At 45.4% G+C, this 20,772-nt stretch overlaps 1 protein-coding gene and 1 long non-coding RNA gene across 3 annotated transcripts; both read right to left on the bottom strand.

Annotated features, from left to right (window-relative positions):
* Positions 1 to 253: 253 nt before the first annotated feature.
* Positions 254 to 20,764, bottom strand: LOC118381639 (snRNA-activating protein complex subunit 3). The gene is given in 11 exon segments (XM_052511402.1): positions 254 to 483; positions 613 to 720; positions 7,196 to 7,376; positions 17,768 to 17,842; positions 17,845 to 17,854; positions 18,836 to 18,921; positions 18,924 to 18,984; positions 19,226 to 19,330; positions 19,739 to 19,820; positions 19,955 to 20,038; positions 20,360 to 20,764. Coding segments are annotated over 11 exon segments (1,170 nt in total). The 5' UTR covers positions 20,590 to 20,764; the 3' UTR covers positions 254 to 335.
* Positions 15,400 to 16,130, bottom strand: LOC127926091 (uncharacterized). 2 transcript variants are annotated; one of them, XR_008123238.1, is made up of 3 exons: positions 15,843 to 16,027; positions 15,585 to 15,731; positions 15,400 to 15,536 (listed from the first exon to the last, which is right to left on the bottom strand). It is a non-coding gene; the product is annotated as an uncharacterized LOC127926091 (long non-coding RNA). The 2 variants fall into 2 exon arrangements; XR_008123239.1 differs by lacking the exon at positions 15,400 to 15,536 and adding an exon at positions 16,088 to 16,130 and having other exon boundaries at positions 15,561 to 15,731; positions 15,843 to 15,989.
* Positions 20,765 to 20,772: the final 8 nt, after the last annotated feature.

Below are 20,772 nucleotides of genomic sequence, written 5' to 3'. Positions count from 1 at the left end.
AGGGCGAGATCCCTATCCAGAGGTAGAAGACAGAAGGGTGTTGTCCCACTGATTTCCACTTTAATTAGTGAAACCAATTCTTCGTACGAGCTATAATCATTCAAGTGAACTTCTCATGAGTTGCATGAGCTGGTGACATCACCAGCTCACCACTGAAGGTTCATCAATCCGAAACGAACAGTCTGAGCTTTACAATTATATGACTACAACAAAAACATTTCCATGTGATCATGAATCCCAAGACAAATAGAACTGTAAATAAAGTGCTTTAATGCCAACAGAAATATGTACCATTACTAATACTGCACAGCAGTAGGAGGGAGAAACGGGACGTCTCAGTTGAAGGCCCCAGGGTCCACATAAGGGTAGGCCAGGAACTGTCCTAGTTTGTTTCCTTTCTTGTCGTAGTGAAGCATGCGGAAGCATCGCTCACAGAAGAGACACGGGTCATTTGGGGCAAATGGATCATTTGTGGTTAACCATCTGAAAAAAACACAAGCCAAATTAGTACACTGACAACTTGTAATGAATTTCAACTAATGTACAGTCAATTGTTAGGGATATGTTTTTTTGGCCAGGTCATGTAAAAAGAGTGATATTTTTTCTACACACCTGCCGATGTAGACGTGACACACGGCGCACTTCCTGGTCATGACCCTGTGCTTGTGGGTAAGGAGAGGGTACAACTTCCTATCCAGGCAGTCATCCTTATGAGCCAGTCTGGAAACATTGGGCAGGGATAAATAAAACATGTCCACACTAATGAAACCTAGCTGTACTGAGCTAGCCTTGTTACACATCTACCATAGTGGCTGGAACCTTTCACCTTTAGCATGGAATGATCTCCAATGCACTTTAAAATATGATGCAGGGGTGTCAAACTCATTCCATGGAGGGCCTAGTGTCTGCTGGTTTTTGTTTCTCCTTTTAATAAAGACCTGGACAACCAGGTGAGGAGAGTTCTTTACTAATTGCTAACCTTAATCAAGTACAAGGGAGGAGCGAACACTCGGTCCTCCGTGGAATGAGCTTGACCCCTGTGCTGTAGGACTGAGGCACTTTTTCCCCCAAACGGGGTCCTCTGGATCCCGGGGGCACATTTTGGTTTTTGCCCTAATACTACACAGCTGATTCAAATGATCAAAAGGTTGATGAATCAGTTGTGTAGTTCTAGGGCAAAAAACAAAACGTGCACCCGTTGGGGTCCAGAGGACAGAGTTTGGAAAACACTGGTCTAGGGCATGTGATGGCTCCTAGGGGATCTTTTACTGAACAATGTATTTTAAAACAACCCAACAATACATGAAAAGCAAAACACTATCACAATTATTTTTGAATGAATGTGTATTCTGTACTGTATTAAATCAGGGCTCATCTGGAAAAGAGACCTTGATCTCAGCCTTGACTCCCTGTCAAAATAAAGGTTAAATAAATAAAAACTGTGAAAAGGACAAAGTGATGGGAAAATATGAGCCAGCACAGTTTTGTAACAGTTTTACTGGCAGCACTGAGGCTGAGGCCTTCTTGGAAACATCACGCCACAAAACCAGCCTTCATGCACAGTTAGTGCCTCCAGCAAAGAAAACCAGTCAGAAGAAGGCTAAAACTTAAATCAAATCAGTCTCAGAAAGCTGAAAAGGCTGACCTACAATATAGATCAATTGGAAAGCCTCAAGGCTCTTTATCATGTGAGTGAATTGATCAAAGATATGACTTTATCCTATTCATCTAGAAAAGGGCAGCACTTTCCCCTGACCTGCTGTCTTACCAGAAATCTGGCCTTCTTCACAGTACTGATATGAGTAAGGTGAACTGATTTCTGACAAATTGATTTCGTATAGATACAGCAACATATTTTGGCTCTGTAGTCGGCACTTCGATTCATAAATGATTTAATGACTGAGGTTAAAGTGTAGACCGTCAACTTAAATTTGAGCTTACTTTCATTCATATTGGGTGACCTGTTTAGAAATTAACACTTTGTACATTGGAATGTATTCAGACCCCTTTTTTTAATTATTTTGTTACGTTACAGCCTTATTCTAAAATGGATTACATGTTTTTTCCCCACTCAATCTACACACAATACCCCATAATGGTTTTTAGAAATGTTTGAAAAGAATATGTAAATGTAATATTTAATTTCTCAAGCATTTAGACCCTTTTTGTAAATAAGGCGTTTCATTTTAATACATTTGCAAATATTTTAAAATGCCTGTTTTCACTAATGTCATTATGGGGTACTGTGTGTTGATTGATGAGGACAATTGTTTATTTAATCCAATTTTGGAATAAGGCTGTAATGTAACAATGTGGAAAAGCATATGTTGACAAGATGTTGGGGAATCACTGGAGGGGAATATTGACCAACTGAGCATAGGTGTACAGCTCAATAAACACACCAGGCATTTTGTTACATTTCACTGGTATATTGAGATGCAAACTCAATTGAATAAATGTAAACTCATGTGTATACTTCTGTTTCTAAGTAGATTTGTTTAAGACTCCCAAGAAATCACTCTGTGACCCTGATTTATCCCACTGCAGTAAAAGGTTAAGGGAGTAAAATTATCTGTTTAAGTCATTAGTAAAGAACACATCGTTAAAAGAGTAAAATTATATATTTTTAGGTGGTTTTAAGCCTATCAATCATTTATGGCTTCATAAGCAGAAACATTGTGGCTGCCCAGGTCATTAGGCATGTTGTGAACCTAGGGTCACCCTAAGTTCATAATATTGAACACATTAAGGCGTTCTGTTAGACACCTAGAGTTCAGAGCTTGCAGACACGTCGCTGCTTGTAAATACCCCTGCTTGGAACCTGACACCCCCCCCCCTGCACCAGTACCCCTGTATATAGCCTCGTTATTGTAATTTTTTAAATTTTATTTTTAGTTGATTTAGGAAATATTTTCTTAAATCCAATTTTTCTTAACTGCATTGTTGGTTACGAGCTTGTAAGTAAGCATTTCACAGTAAGAACTAGACCTTTTGTAGTAAGCGCATGTGACAAATATAATTGGATTTTGATTTGACACATCCCAAGAACCCATTGGCTCTCGTGTAGAGACAAACAGAGCAGGGAGAGACAGATCGAGAGAAAGATTTCATTAAAAGGTAAATAACATTTTTCTTTAAAACCTTTTATTTTCTTAAATCTTTGGTACATTAATGTAAGCATACATATTACAATTAAAGTTTTCTATGCAATATGAAAAGACTGTTCTAATTACTGTTCTTAGAGAAGAGCATGTCTGTCTTTGACCTGGGACTGACTGTAACCGAACACCCCCACTTGCCCTCCTACAATATATAAATAACCCTTACCCTCCTACCCCTTGTACAAGGTATAAATAACCTTTTTAGCTAACTCTCAGCTCATAACACACCACCTTGTGAAACACATCCTAGTCCTCAAGCCTGTATTCCACTCAAGGTTTGGTCTGTATATTCTTCTCCTTCGGCTAAGGTATAGATGCTTCGCTCTACAGGCTGGGTAATCAAACCCCATAGCTGTCCCTTAGATATAACCACTTTATCTCCCAGCACCTTTATGGATAGTATTTGGGTTCTGCACAAATGTAGAAAACTATTTTTTGTAGTGCTGATTTACACTAAGCCCTTTTTCTGTTGAAGCCTGCATCATCCTACTTCCGATGTTATGGTCATCACGTGTGTGTCATTAAGTGACAACTCCATGTTTTTTTTCTTCTTTAGAGTTCTGTTCCTCTTTCGAGGTTTCTTCTCGCTCGTAGTGTTCACAGGACAAGCCTAAGACTTACTTATACACAGGCAGACCTACCCGGGTTGACCAAAATGGCTGTCAGAGAGGGCTGCCTTTTTTTATTTTTTATGTATCATTCCTTACATTGTTAGCCCAGAAAATCATACATACAGCCAGGAAGAACTATTGGATATCAGAGCGACATCAACTTTCCAGCACTACGGCCAGGAATAAGACTTTCGAGGCGGGTCTTTTGTCTGAACCATCCAGGGCATTTGAACTGATTCCAGAGGCTGACCCAAAACAACGCCGCCGGAGAAGAGGTAGATGGCGCGGTCTTCAGGGTAGACTTGGGAGGTGCGCACACTACCCACCGCTTCAGAGTATATTACTTGCTAATGTCCAGTCTCTAGACAACAAGGTAGATGATATTAGGGCAAGGGTTGCTTTCCAGAGAGACATCAGGAATTCTAACGTACTGTTTCACGGAAACATGGCTCTCTCGGGATATGCTGTCAGAGTCGATTCTTTGTGCGTCGCGCCGACAGGAATAAACATCTCTCCGGGAAGAAGGGTGAGGGCTGTGTTTCATGATTAACAACTCATGGTGTAATTGTAACAACATACAGGAACTCAAGTCCTTCTGCTCACCCGACGTATAATGACTCACAGATGCTGACAGAGTTCCCCCCTCAAGCCGATACCACGACGGCCCTCAAGGAACTTCACTAGACTTTATGCAAACTGGAAACCATATATCCGGAGGCTGCATTTTTTGTAGCTGGGGATTTAAAAAAAGCTCATTTGAGAACAAGGCTACCTAAATTCTATCAGCATATTGATCGCACTGGAAACACACTGGGTCACTGCTACTCTAACTTCCGCGATGCATACAACGCCCTCCCCAACCTTCCTTTAGGAAAATGTGATCGACTCCATTTTGCTCCTCCCTTCCTACAGGCAGAAACTCTAACAGGATATACCCGTGCTAAGGACTATTCAACGCTGGTCTGACCAATCAGACTGGGACATGTTCCGGGTAGCCTAAGAGAAAAATATTGAAGTATACGCCGAGTCTGAGTGATCTTATAAGGAAGCGTATAGGAGATGTTGTACCTACTGGGACTATTAGAACCTACCCTAACCAGAAACCGTGGACAGATGGCAGCATTCACGCAAAACAGACAGTGCAAACCACCACATTTAACCATGGAAAGGTGACTGGGAATATGGCCGAATACAAACAGTGTAGTTATTCCCTCCGCAAGGCAATCAAATAAGTGAAATGTCAGTATAGAGACAAAGTGGAGTCGCAATTCAACGGCTCAGACACGAGACATACGTGGCAGGGTCTACAGACAATCAGACTACAAAAGGAAAACCACCCACGTCAGACACTGATATATTGCTTCCAGACAAACTAGGATAATACAAACTAGGATAGTATTGAGGTTAATACAGTGCCAACGATGCTGCCCGCTACCAAGGACTGTGGGCTCTCCTTCGCCGTGGACGACGTGAGTAAGACATTTAAACATGTTAACCCTTGCAAGGCCGCCGGCCCAGACCGCGTACTCAGACCAGCTGGCTATTCTATCTCTCTCTATCCCAGTCTGCTGTCCAAGAAGGCACTGAACTAAATTACTATCGCACCGTAGAACTCACTTCTGTCATCAAAGTGCTTTGAGAGACTAGGCAAGGATCATATCACCGCCACCTTACCGATCACCCTAGACCCACTTCAATTTGCTTACCGCCCCAATAGTTTCATTAACGATGCAATTTTCGTCACGCTGCACACTTCCCTATCCCATCTGGACAAGAGGAATACCTATGTAAGAATGCTGTTCATTGACTACAGCTCAGCATTCAACGTCATAGTACTCTCCAAGCTCATCGTTAAGCTTGAGGCCCTGGGTCTCAACCGCGCCCTGAGCAACTGGGTCCTGGACTTCCTGACGGGCCGCCCCCAGGTGGTGAATGTCGGAAACAACACTGTCCACTTCGCTGATCCTCAACACAAGAGTGCGTGCTCACCCCCCTTCTGTACTCTGTTCAGCCATGACTGCGTGGCCACGCACGCCTCCAACTCAATCATCAAGTTTGCAGACGACACAACAGTAATTGGCTTGATTACCAATAACCACAAGACAGCCTACTGGGAGGTGGTGAGGGCACTCGGAGTGTGGTGTCAGGAAAACAACCTCTCACTCAACGTCAACAAAAGGAGATGATCGTGGACTTCAGGAAACAGCAGAGGGAGCACCCCCCTATCCACATCAATGGGACAGCAGTGGAGAAGGTGGAAAGTTAAGTTCCTGGGTGTACACGTCACAGATAAAATTAAATGGTCCAGTACACAAACAGTGTGGTGAAGACGGCGCAACAACAGGTCACCTAAAACCCTGACAAACTTTTACAGATGCAGGGCTGTATCACAGCCTGGTACGGCAACTGCACCACCCTCAACCGCAAGGCTCTCACGAGGGTGGTGCAGTCTGCACAGCGCATCACCAGGGGCAAACTACATGCCCTCCAGGACACCTACAGCACTTGATGTCACAGGAAGGCCAAAAAGATCATCAAGGACAACAACCACCGAGCCACTGCCTGTTCACCCCGCTATCATCCAGAAGGCGAGGTCAGTACAGGTGCATCAAAGCTGGGACCGAGAGACAGCGTCTATCTCAAGGCCATCAGACTGCTAAACAGCCATCCCTAACACAGAGTGGCTGCTGCCTACACAGACTTGAAATCATTGGCGACTTTAATAAACGGATCACTAGTCACTTTAATAATGTTTACAGATCTTGCATTACTAACCTCATATGTATAAACTGTATTTTATACCATCTATTACATCTTGCCTATGGTCGCTCCCATTGTGCATCCATATATTTATATGTATATATTCTTATCCCATTCCTTTACTTAGAGGTGTGTGTATTAGGTAGTCGTTGTGGAATTGTGAGATTACATGTTAGATATTGCTGCACTGTCAGAACTAGAAACACAAACATTTCAAATGTGTTTTGAAACTGCTTTTATGTTCATTCTTCAAGGGGGTCACACGCTCACAACACTTCCACAAGTTCACTACAAAACTTACCAACTGTTTGAACTGTCAAAAGTTCAAACTCATAATATGGTCATTGTGTGCTATGAACATGGGACCAAATACTAAATATTTTACGTGAATTTGTCACAATACGTTTGGTCTATGTACAAAAAGTCCAGTAATTTCTTAATGGTTCACCCAATATGGAAAAAAGTACCCTCAAATTAAAGCTGACAGTCTGCACTTTAACCTCATAGTTGGATAATTTATAATCCAAAGTGCTGGAGTACAGAGCCAAAACAGCAAACGTGTCACTGTCCCAATACTTTTGGAGCTCAGTGTAGGGGGAAATGACATACCAAGTCAAAGCTCAAAATCCAGGTATCAATATGGATGACAAAATGACCTCTGACCTGATATCGGTGATGATGACAACGTGCTCGCAGTCTCCCTGGTGACAGAAGAGGTAGGGGTAGCCCACCTTCACCTTCAGGTCGTAGAATCTGGTGTCCTCCATCTTGGCCTTGTGGAATGTGGGGAAGTCTCTGGTCTTTGCCCAATCAATGGTGGTCCTGGAAATATAGTACAACGCAACTTTATTGTCCAATTTGAAAAGTACAGTAGAAAGTAGAGGAAGAGAAATTAACTCCAACACCCAGAAAATACGCTTTGGAAATTCATCTTAAATTTACACAGAAAAAAAAACAATGTAAGATTTTACTGAGTTACAGTTCATATTGAAATAAATAAATTAAGCCCTAAACAGCTCTGGTGGACATTCTTGCAGTCAGCATGCCAATTGCACGCTCCCTCAAAACACAACTGCACATTTTAGAGTGGCCTTTTATTGTTCCCCAGCACAAGGTGCACCTGTGTAATGATCATGCCGTTTAATCAGCTTCTTGACATGACACACCTGTTAGGTGGATGGATTATCTTTGCAAATGGGAGAAATGCTCACTAACAGGGATGTAAACAAAAATGTGCACAACAATTTAGAGAAATAGGCTGTGTGTGTATGAAGATTTCTGGGATCTTTTATTTCAGCTCATGTTTCATGAGAGACCAACACTTTACATGTTGTGTACATATTTTTGTACAGTATACTTACTAGCATTGTCTGAGAAATTATTTGATTATACTTGGGCTTAAAGGTGATTAGCTCACTAAAGAACGCTGGACTCTACCGTTCTTAGAAACTACAAAGAGTCACTCATTGGCCCAATTACTAAGGTCACCAACACATCTATTGGTCTGGGGTGTTTCCAAGGGTATGGAAGTCAGCCATAATAACGGCCATCTTTAAAATCGGGCGACTCTGCTAACAGGCCCACACTGACCTGACAGGTCCATTAGTATACTACCTGTGCTGTCTAAGGTTGCTGAAAAGTGTGTAGCAGAATAACTGATTGCCCACCTCAACAACAGCCCTTCACATTACACTCCATGCTGTTTGGCGTCAGAGCGAAACACTCCACAGAAAAGGTCAACTGCTTTCTTCTGAAATTGTGAAGTCCAAGATGGACAAAGGAGGCGTTGTTAGGCTGTGTTTCTGGACCTAAGGAAGGCTTTTGATACTGTTAACCATGAGATTCTCATCACAAATTGCCCAAGTTCAATTGTTCCCCGATGCCTTGAGATGGAGGAAATCATACCTGAAGGGAGAACTCAGTGTCAGAGTGAGCAATGAGCTGTCGCCCACTCTAAGCTATAATGTGGGCGTGCCCAAGGGTCACTGGGGCCCCTCCTGTTCAGCCTGTACATTAATGATCTGCCTTCTGTCTGTACTGGGTCTGAAGTTCAAATGTATGCAGATGATTCAGTGCTATATGTGCATGCAAAGAGCAAACAACAAGCTGCACAAGAACTCACTACTGTAATGGTCCAGGTTACAAAGTGGCTCAGTGACTCGTGTTTGCATCTCAATGTGAAAAAACTGTCTGCGTGTTCTTCACAAAGAGGGTAACAGATGCTACTGAGCCAGATGTCTATGTGTCAGGTAAGAAGCTCCAGGTGGTATCTGATTAAGTACCTTGGCATCATACTTGATTCCAACCGCTCTTTTAAAGAGCAGGTGAAAAGGTAATTCAAATAACTAAATTCAACCTAGCTGATTTCCGATTGATACTGAAATTGTTTGACTACAGAGGTAGCAAAACTGTACTATAAATCTATGATACTCCCCACTTATCATACTGCTTGACTACTTGGGCCCAAGCTTGCTGTACAACATTAAAACCCATTCAGTCTGTCTACAAACAGGCTCTCAAAGTGCTTGATAGGAAGCCCAATAGCCATCATCACTGTTACATCCTCAGAAAGCATGAGCTCCTGAGTTGGGAAAATCTTGTGCAATACACCGACACGTCTTGTATTCAAGATCCTAAATTGCCTGGCTCCCCTCCACTCAGTATTCCCTTCCGGCGCCGACAGAGATGGCCGCCTCGCCGCGTTCCTAGGAAACTATGCATTTTTTTTTTTTTTAAGTGTCATTTCTTACATTAGTACCCCAGGTCATCTTAGGTTTCATTACATACAGTCGAGAAGAACTACTGAATATAAGATCAGCGTCAACTCACCATCAGTACGACCAAGAATATGGTTTTCGCGACGCGGATCCTGTGTTCTGCCTTACAAACAGGACAACGGAATGGATCGCATGCAGCGACCCAAAAAACGACTCAGAAAAAGAGGAAACGAGGCGGTCTTCTGGTCAGACTCCGGAGATGGGCACACCGTGCACCACTCCCTAGCATTCTTCTTGCCAATGTCCAGTCTCTAGACAACAAGGTTGATGAAATCCGAGCAAAGGGTAGCATTCCAGAGGGACATCAGAGACTGTAACGTTCTGTGCTTCACGGAAACATGGCTCACTGGAGAGAAGATGCTATCCGAAGCGGTGCAGCCAACAGGTTTCTCCACGCATCGCGCCGACAGAAACAAACATCTTTCTGGTAAGAAGAGGGGCGGGGCGTATGCCTTATGGCTAACGAGACATGGTGTGATGAAAGAAACATACAGGAACTCAAATCCTTCTGTTCACCTGATTTAGAATTCCTCACAATCAAATGTAGACCGCATTATCTACCAAGAGAATTCTCTTCGATTATAATCACAGCCTTATATATCCCCCAAGCAGACACATCGATGGCTCTGAACGAACTTTATTTAACTCTTTGCAAACTGGGGATTTTAACAAGGCTAATCTGAAAACAAGACTCCCTAAATTTTATCAGCATATCGATTGCGCAACCAGGGGTGGAAAAACCTTGGATCATTGTTACTCTAACTTCCGCGATGCATATAAGGCCCTGCCCCGCCCCCTTTCGGAAAAGCTGACCACGACTCCATTTTGTTGATCCCTGCCTACAGACAGAAACTAAAACAAGAGGCTCCCACGCTGAGGTCTGTCCAACTCTGGTCCGACCAAGCTGACTCCACACTCCAAGACTGCTTCCATCACATGGACTGGGATATGTTTCGTATTGCGTCAGATAACAACATTGACGAATACGCTGATTCGGTGTGCGAGTTCATTAGAACGTGCGTTGAAGATGTCGTTCCCATAGCAACGATTAAAACATTCCCTAACCAGAAAGCGTGGATTGATGGCAGCATTCGCGTGAAACTGAAAGCTCGAACCACTGCTTTTAATAGGGGCAAGGTGTCTGGTAACATGACCGAATAGTGGTGTGGGGGCTGTGCTTTGGCAAAGTGGGTGGGGTTATATCCTTCCTGTTTGGCCCTGTCCGAGGGTGTTCTCGGATGGGGCCAGTGTCTCCTGACCCCCTCCTGTCTCAGCCTCCAGTATTTATGCTGCAGTAGTTTGTGTCGGGGGCTAGGGTCAGTTTGTTATATCTGGAGTACTTCTCCTGTCCTATTCGGTGTCCTGTGTGAATCTAAGTGTGCGTTCTCTAGGACCATGCCCCAGGACTACCTGACATGATGGCTCCTTGCTGTCCCCAGTCCACCTGGCCATGCTGCTGCTCCAGTTTCAACTGACCTGAGCCCTAGGACCATGCCCCAGGACAACCTGACATGATGACTCCTTGCTGTCCCCAGTCCACCTGGCCATGCTGCTGCTCCAGTTTCAACTGTTCTGCCTTACTATTATTTGACCATGCTGGTCATTTATGAACATTTGAACATCTTGGCCATGTTCTGTTATAATCTCCACCTGGCACAGCCAGAAGACTACTGGCCACCCCACATAGCCTGGTTCCTCTCTAGGTTTCTTCCTAGGTTTTGGCCTTTCTAGGGAGTTTTTCCTAGCCACCGTGCTTCTACACCTGCATTGCTTGCTGTTTGGGGTTTGAGGCTGGGTTTCTGTACAGCACTTTGAGATATCAGCTGATGTACAAAGGGCTATATAAATAAAATTTGATTGATTGATTGAATACAAACAGTGCAGCTATTCCCTCCGCAAGGCTATCAAACAAGCTAAATGTCAGTACAGAGACCAAGTAGAATCTCAATTCAACGGCTCAGACACAAGAGGCATGTGGCAGGGTCTACAGTCAATCACGGACTACAGGAAGAAATCCAGCCCAGTCACGGACCAGGATGTCTTGCTCCCAGGCAGACTAAATAACTTTTTTGCCCGCTTTGAGGACAATACAGTGCCACTGCCACGGCCTGCAACAAAAACATGCGGTCTCTCCTTCACTGCAGCCAAGGTGAGTAAGACATTTAAACGTGTTAACCCTCGCAAGGCTGCAGGCCCAGACGGCATCCCCAGCCGCGCCTCAGAGCATGCGCAGACCAGCTGGCCGGTGTGTTTACGGACATATTCAATCAATCCCTATACCAGTCTGCTGTTCCCACACGCTTCAAGAGGGCCACCATTGTTCCTGTTCCCAAGAAAGCTAAGGTAACTGAGCTAAATGACTACCGCCCGTAGCACTCACTTCCGTCATCATGAAGTGCTTTGAGAGATTAGTCAAGGACCATATCACCTCCACCCTACCTGACGCCCTAGACCTACTCCAATTTGCTTACCGCCCAAATAGGTCCACAGACGATGCAATCTCAACCACACTGCACACTGCCCTAACCCATCTGGACAAGAGGAATACCTATGTGAGAATGCTGTTCATCGACTACAGCTCGGCATTCAACACCATAGTACCATCCAAGCTCGTCATCAAGCTCGAGACCCTGGGTCTCGACCCCGCCCTGTGCAACTGGGTACTGGACTTCCTGACGGGCCGCCCCCAGGTGGTGAGGGTAGGTAACAACATCTCCTCCCCTCTGATCCTCAACACTGGGGCCCCACAAGGGTGCGTTCTAAGCCCTCTCCTGTACTCCCTGTTCACCCACGACTGCGTGGCCACGCACGCCTCCAACTCAATCATCAAGTTTGCGGACGACAACAGTGGTAGGCTTGATTACCAACAACGGCGAGACGGCCTACAGGGAGGAGGTGAGGGCCCTCGGAGTGTGGTGTCAGGAAAATAACCTCACACTCAACAAAACTAAGGAGATGATTGTGGACTTCTGGAAACAGCAGAGGGAACACCCCCTATCCACATCGATGGAACAGTAGTGGAGAGGGTAGCAAGTTTTAAGTTCCTCGGCATACACATCACAGACAAACTGAATTGGTCCACTCACACAGACAGCATCGTGAAGAAGGCGCAGCAGCGCCTCTTCAGCCTCAGGAGGCTGAAGAAATTCAGCTTGTCACCAAAAGCACTCAAACTTCTACAGATGCACAATCGAGAGCATCCTGGCGGGCTGTATCACCGCCTGGTACGGCAACTGCTCCGCCCTCAGCCGTAAGGCTCTCCAGAGGGTAGTGAGGTCTGCACAACGCATCACCGGGGACAAACTACCTGCCCTCAGGACACCTACACCACCCGATGTTACGGGAAGGCCATAAAGATCATCAAGGACATCAACCACCCGAGCCACTGCCTGTTCACCCCGCTATCATCCAGAAGGCGAGGTCAGTGCAGGTGCATCAAAGCTGGAACCGACAGACTGAAAAACAGCTTCTATCTCAAGGCCATCAGACTGTTAAACAGCCACCACTAACATTGAGTGGCCGCTGCCAACACACTGACACAACTCCAGCCACTTTAATAATGGGAATTGATGGGAATGATGTAAATATATCACTAGCCACTTTAAACAATGCTACCTTATATAATGTTACTTACCCTACATTATTCATCTCATACGCATATACTGTACTCTATATCATCGACTGCATCCTTATGTAATACATGTATCACTAGCCACTTTAACTATGCCACTTTGTTTACATACTCATCTCATATGTATATACTGTATTCGATACCATCTACTGTATCTTGCCTATGCTGCTCTGTGCCATCACTCATTCATATATCCTATGTACATATTCTTTATCCCCTTACACTGTGTATAAGACAGTAGTTTAGGAATTGTTAGATTACTTGTTGGTTATTACTGCATTGTCAGAACTAGAAGCACAAGCATTTCGCTACACTCGCATTAACATCTGCTAACCATGTGTATGTGACAAATAAAATTTGATTTGATTTTGTTAAACAGAAAACCCAAACATATGGCAGCAGATCCACAAGGTCTGCCATGAGAGTTGACTGTATAGTTCCCTTAAGGAAAAGCACCTTTAGTAAATCCACTTTCTCTGTGAGAGCTTCCCATGTCTGGAATACACTGCCATCAGACACACATAACTGCACCACCTATCACACTTTCACAACATGTATGAAGACATGGCTAAAGACCAATCAGATTTGTGAACATGGTCCCTAGCTGTGAACCATCAGATCCTCCTCTCCACCCTCTCCGAGTTGGGCATCTCCGGCGCGGCCCACGCTTGGATTGCGTCCTACCTGACAGGTCGCTCCTACCAGGTGGCGTGGCGAGAATCTGTCTCCTCACCACGCGCTCTCACCACTGGTGTCCCCAGGGCTCTGTTCTAGGCCCTCTCTTATTCTCGCTATACACCAAGTCACTTGGCTCTGTCATAACCTCACATGGTCTCTCCTATCATTGCTATGCAGACGACACACAATTAATCTTCTCCTTTCCCCCTTCTGATGACCAGGTGGCGAATCGCATCTCTGCATGTCTGGCAGACATATCAGTGTGGATGACGGATCACCACCTCAAGCTGAACCTCAGCAAGACGGAGCTCCTCTTCCTCCCGGGGGAAGGACTGCCCGTTCCATGATCTCGCCATCACGGTTGACAACTCCATTGTGTCCTCCTCCCAGAGCGCTAAGAACCTTGGCGTGATCCTGGACAACACCTGTCGTTCTCAACTAACATCAAGGCGGTGTCCCGTTCCTGTAGGTTCATGCTCTACAACATCCGCAGAGTACGACCCTGCCTCACACAGGAAGCGGCGCAGGTCCTAATCCAGGCACTTGTCATCTCCCGTCTTGATTACTGCAACTCGCTGTTGGCTGGGCTCCCTGCCTGTGCCATTAAACCCCTACAACTCATCCAGAACGCCGCAGCCCGTCTGGTGTTCAACCTTCCCAAGTTCTCTCCGTCACCCCGCTCCTCCGCTCTCTCCACTGGCTTCCAGTTGAAGCTCGCATCCGCTACAAGACCATGGTGCTCGCCTACGGGCTGTGAGGGGAACGGCACCTCAGTACCTCCAGGCTCTGATCAGGCCCTACACCCAAACAAGGGCACTGCGTTCATCCACCTCTGGCCTGCTCGCCTCCCTACCACTGAGGAAGTACAGTTCCCGCTCAGCCCAGTCAAAACTGTTCGCTGCTCTGGCCCCCAATGGTGGAACAAACTCCCTCACGACGCCAGGACAGCGGAGTCAATCACCACCTTCCGGAGACACCTGAAACCCCACCTCTTCAAGGAATACCTAGGATAGGGTAAGTAAGGGTAAGTAATCCTTCTCACCCCCCTTTCTCCCCCAACAAGATTTAGATGCAAGTGGCTGTTCCACTGGTTGTCATAAGGTGTATGCACCAATTTGTAAGTCGCTCTGGATAAGAGCGTCTGCTAAATGACTTAAATGTAAATGTAAATGTCTGTGTGTTGCCGCTTTCCATGTTGTCTGTAGCTTGTGAGGTGTGGAAACCCTGTTTCTTTTATGGATTTTGTCTTGTTGCTTTTTGTTCTATGTTGCTCTGTTTGTATGCTACGTCTTGCTTGTTCTATGTTGCTCTGCATGTGCTCACTGCTCAATGATTGTCTATATTGTAATTGTTTTTAATAACCTGCCCAGGGACTGCGGTTGAAAATTAGCCGGCTGGCTAAAACCGACACTTTTACTGAAACGTTGATTAATGTGCACTGTCCCTGTAAAAATAAAATAAACTCAAAAGGTTGTTTCCAGTTCATCAATAAAATGCACATGAATATCCATTAGATATAGCAGATACTGAGAAAATGGCTAAGTGCATGAGAGGAGAGCATGTAGAACATATTATCCTATTTCAATGGGTCTTGTGGCCTGGTTTGACCTTTTAAATGACTGGATTGTGGCCCATTACAATCTGACATCTGTTGATTCCGCTGACACATCCCCAAGGTTAACCCAGGCATATAGTTTAGTCTGGGTCATAGTTAGGCAAACCGAATGCAATATTCTACACCTAAAACCTCCATCTCCGATCAATATAGAGTTCTATGGCTGAAAAAGTATTGTCTTAATTCTGTGTGGATCTGCCCCTACCTCTCACTCTCTACAGTATTGTCTTAATTCTGTGTGGATCTGCCCCTACCTCTCACTCTCTACAGTATAGTCTTAATTATGTGTGGATCTGCCCCTACCTCTCCTCTCTACAGTATAGTCTTAATTATTTGTGGATCTGCCCCTACCTCTCACTCTCTACAGTATTGTCTTAATTCTTTGTGGATCTGCCCCTACCTCTCACTCTCTACAGTATTGTCTTAATTCTTTGTGGATCTGCCCCTACCTCTCACTCTCTACAGTATTGTCTTAATTCTTTGTGGATCTGCCCCTACCTCTCACTCTCTACAGTATTGTCTTAATTCTTTGTGTCTTAATTCTTTGATCTGCCCCTACCTCTCACTCTCTACAGTATTGTCTTAATTCTTTGTGGATCTGCCCCCTACCTCTCACTCTCTACAGTATTGTCTTAATTCTTTGTGGATCTGCCCCTACCTCTCACTCTCTACAGTATTGTCTTAATTCTTTGTGGATCTGCCCCTACCTCTCACTCTCTACAGTATTGTCTTAATTCTTTGTGGATCTGCCCCTACCTCTCACTCTCTACAGTATTGTCTTCATTATTTGTGGATCTGCCCCTACCTCTCACTCTCTACAGTATTGTCTTCATTATTTGTGGATCTGCCCCTACCTCTCACTCTCTACAGTATTGTCTCTGCAATATACAGGCCTGGCTTTGTCTTTTTTTCGGTTACTCCCTGGCTTTTACAGGCCCATTTCCACAGATGTTCTCTCACAGGATCAGCTAAGGTGAATTCAAGTAAGCCTAGTCTGAAGTGTTCAGTCAGTCCAGTCGACGTAGCCAGAGGGGATGATGGGTCAGTCAGTCCAGTCGACGTAGCCAGAGGGGATGATGGGTCAGTCAGTCCAGTTGATGGGTCAGTGATGAGTTCAGTCAGTCCAGTCTGCAATAGCAGAGGGGATGATGGGTCAGTCAGTCCAGTCGACGTTGATGGTTCAGTCAGTCCAGTCGACGTAGCCAGAGGGGGATGATGGTTCAGTCAGTCCAGTCGACGTAGCCAGAGGGGATGATGGTTCAGTCAGTCCAGTCGACGTAGCCAGAGGGGATGATGGGTCAGTCAGTCCAGTCGACGTAGCCAGAGGGGATGATGGGTCAGTCAGTCGACGTAGCCAGAGGGGATGATGGTTCAGAGTCGACGAGGGGGGATGATGGTTCAGTCAGTCCAGTCGACGTAGCCAGAGGGGATGATGGGTCAGTCAGTCCAGTCGACGTAGCCAGAGGGGATGATGGGTCAGTCAGTCCAGTCGACGTAGCCAGAGGGGATGATGGGTCAGTCAGTCCAGTCGACGGCCAGAGATGATGGGTCAGTCGAGTCCAGTGATGGGTCATGTCGAGAGGGGATGATGGGTCAGTCAGTCAGTCGAAAAGTAGCCAGAGGGGATGATGGGTCAGTCAGTCCAGTCGACGCTTATACCAGAGGGGATGATGGGTCAGTCAGTCCAGCGAGAGAGGGGATGATGGGTCAGTCAGTCCAGTCGTGTTCGAGCCAGAATCAATGAGGGTCAGTCAGTCCAGTCGACGTAGCCAGGGATGATGGGTCAGTCCAGTCATCACGAGCCAGAGGGGATGATGGTTCAGTCAGTCCAGTCGACGCCAGAGGGGATGATGGTTCAGATGGGTGATGGTTCAGTCAGTCCAGTCGACGTCGGGGATGATGGTTCAGTCAGTCCAGAGGGGATGATGGTTCAGTCAGTCCAGTCTACGTGAATGTTGAGGGGATGATGGTTCAGTCGTGGTTGTTGCCAGAGGGGATGATGGGTCAGTCCAGTCGACGTCGAGGGGATGATGGTTCATCAGCTGCCAGGATGTCGAACCCCGTAGCCAGAGGGATGATGGTTCAGTCAGTCCAGTCGACGTAGCCAGAGGGATGATGGGTCAGTCCGGTCGACGTCCAGAGGGGGATGATGGTTCAGTCCAGGCGTAGCCAGAGGGATGATGGTTCAGGATGATGGGGGGATGAGTTCAGTCAGTCCAGTCGACGTAGCCAGAGGGGATGATGGGTCAGTCAGTCCAGTCGACCTGCCAGAGGGGATGATGGGTCAGTCAGTCGTCCACGTAGACAGAGGGGATGATGGTTCAGTCAGGGCCTCGACGTAGTCAGACTGGAAGAGAAGGTCAGCTCAGAATGCCAGTCAACGCCAGTGATGGTTCAGTCAAATCCAGTCAACGTAGCCAGATGATGGGTCAGTCAGTCTATTGTTGTCAATGATGGGATGATGGGTCAGTCCAGTCAACGTAGCCAGATGACAGTTGGATGTCAGAGAATATGGCGAGAATGAAGAGAGCCACTTACTCAAATCATGTCCTGACACTCAGGGTGACGCATGTCATTGTAGAAGACCCCTTCAAAGTAGAAGAAGGCAATTTGAAGTGATCCTGAAACAGACAGTGAAAAGGTTCACCCAACACCGACATGATGATCAAGTCCTATTATGTAGGCTTATACTCTCTGTGAGTGTGTGGCTGAGTAGCTCCCAACTTCAACATCCTTATTATCTCATTTATTACTAATTGTATTCCATAGTCAATGTGTTCCAAGACTCACAATCAATGACTACCTGTGTAGCAGCACGTGTTCCACGTTGGAATGTACTGTATATACATGATGACTACACGGTTCTTCTTGAGAAGTCGTCCTTTACATCACCGAGCCGTGCACAACAAATCTACTGGCATCTGTAACAGTATAACTTTAGTCCGTCCCCTCGCCCCTGCCCGGGCTCGAACCAGGGACCCTCTGCACACATCAACAACAGTCACCCACGAAGCATCGTTACCCATCGCTCCACAAAAGCCGCGGCCCTTGCAGAGCAAGGGGAACCACTACTTCAAGGTCTCAGAGCAAGTGACGTCACCGATTGAAACGCTATTAGCGCGCACCACCGCTAACTAAGCTAGCCGTTTCAATCCGTTACACATCTACTGAATGTTGGGTTTTGGAAGTGGGGTGGTAGCGTCTAACATTTGGATTCATTAGGTTGTTGTGCACTGCTCGGTGATGTAAGGGACAACTTCTTAAGACGAACTGTCTACCGACTATGGATTCACATTGCGACGGAAGCCTAGCATCAGCTGCTAGTTCGAACCCCGAGCCAACAATGTGAAAAACCTGCCTATGTGCCCTTGAGCAAAGACTTCAACCTAATTGCTCCAGGGCGCCGCTGATAATGGCTGACCCCTGGCCGTGACCCCAATCTCTGAGGGCGTCTCAGGGGGAGTTGGGATACGCAAAAAGACATTTCCATTTCACACGTGTATAATACACACTTGTACATGTGTGAAACAGGGAAATATAAGCCCCACCTACCATTCCAATAGTATGGTTTGAGCTTGAGTATCTCTTTGTGTGCGTGTCACCTTGCTGATGAAGTCCGGTGCCATGTCGGGCGTGTTGCTGAACTCTCCAAAGACCTGCAGGTCGCTGATACAGCAGATAGCGTCCTCAGGTCCACCAGACTATGGGAGCCCAGCATCTGAAGGGTCATGTGGGGCCTCACATACTTAAACTGGAAGAGAAGGTACGTTATAAGGAAATAATGCACGCTCTAGAATGCCCTTTAAGCCAATCAGAAATGGGTATTCAACAATGCCATGGTATAAATGAGATTAATAGGAAAAGATAATGTACATGTCTTACAAAAGCACATCTATTGTTGTGTTTAATGATGGAGATTGTTGGAATTAGGCTTTTCAACTTTTGGTGATTCTCACAAAGACTTTGAATCGAAGAAGTGAAACTGCACGTACTCTTTCAAATATGGCTGGGTAGAGAACGTTGATGCTCAAAATGATCTCCCCTTCTGGCACCAAGTCAACAGGGTCCTCAGGCCTTTTCCCCACCGCTAGGCTCTCCTAGAAAAATCAAACACACAAGTCAATCAAATGTCTAAAAACAGCCCCCCTCATAGCTCGTCGGTCGTGTTCACCTGGCACCAAACTGAAGAATATGACCCAGGGGTCTGGGTGTGTAGACTTCTGGGTGTCAGTCACGCTACAGGTTACATCAACAGGCTATACTCTATGCAAGTGACACATTGTTTTCCAAGAAGTAGCCTTGAAGTTGTTGGACTTTTGTAGGCTTTTTTTTTTGGATATTCAATGGGCAAAAAAAATGTGTGCAATGGTCTGCAGCGCAAACACCTGGTAGAAGTAAATTCATCCTCTATAAGTTTATATATCTTAAATGACTTAAATAATATATTCATGAATCCCACAGAAGTAAAACGGAAGGGGCGGTTGCTTTCACAGGGTATAACTAACCAGTTCGTCTTGGTAGTGGTCAACTCTGCTTATCTTATCGATCCTCAGGGTGCCTTTGTAGTCCTGCTTCTTCTTCCTCTGTCTGAACATCAACAAGGCAACACTTTTTTAATGCAGTTCATGAGTAACTGTCTGCAGAACATGGAATTGCTGCATTTGTCATGTATAAATGGTCTAGGATTTAATTTGTATAGTAAAAACGTTGTAATGTTTTACATTAGTGTTTGAAGAGTGGGGTCAGGTGGCACAACGTTGGTGTCAAGAGGCTCGTCTTCAGCTTGACACCGAAGATTGTCAACGCTGGAAGAAAAAAAAATCAAAAATGTGAAGATTACAGAACAGATGGGTCATTTGACAGCAAAAGGTCCGAACCTTCTCTTTTTAAAAATCATCTCTGATACCACTAGTTCTGACCAATATTCTAAAATGCGTTATTAAACAAAAGGAAGTTATATCCCTGGTCCACTACTATAGACGCTGAAGTTCAACAAAAAACATTATTGACAAACGATAACTAGCATATTGAGAAGTTACTGCTTGTCAACTAGACAGACACAATGGATGTTCAGCTACCTAGCTAGAGTACCAAATACATTTATAACTACCCCTTACTGTACAAACCTGCAGATAGCTTTCAGTTCATCCAACGTTTCTGGTGCGATTCCCATTTCCTTTGCAAAGTCGGCATCTTCAGTCTCTTCGTATTTATCCTCGTATGAATAGTCAATTGGTTTTAATTTCTCAAGCCATGCGGTCCTGAATGAGCCAACGTGGAATGGTTTGGTGTTTATGTCTTTATACTCAAAAACTGGAATATTTTCGTTCACGTTTGAGCTGCTGCCCGCCGCCATTTTTTCATCTAAATGACGTCAAAACTCCCAGGTAACGCTGGGTAATGAAGTGTCTCGAGATGGGAAAATACAAGAGTAACTACCGATTGATTGACTTATTTTACATTTATTTTATATTTATACACGTCACTTTTGCATTGCGCCGACTTCGCCATAAAACAGAGTGGGGCAGCCAGGTTCCAA

The sequence above is a fragment of the Oncorhynchus keta genome, unplaced genomic scaffold (assembly GCF_023373465.1).
Source record: "Oncorhynchus keta strain PuntledgeMale-10-30-2019 unplaced genomic scaffold, Oket_V2 Un_contig_6766_pilon_pilon, whole genome shotgun sequence".
Classification (NCBI taxonomy): domain Eukaryota; kingdom Metazoa; phylum Chordata; class Actinopteri; order Salmoniformes; family Salmonidae; genus Oncorhynchus; species Oncorhynchus keta.
Note: the sequence above shows the minus strand (reverse complement) of the source record. Positions and strands in the feature narration are given on the sequence as shown.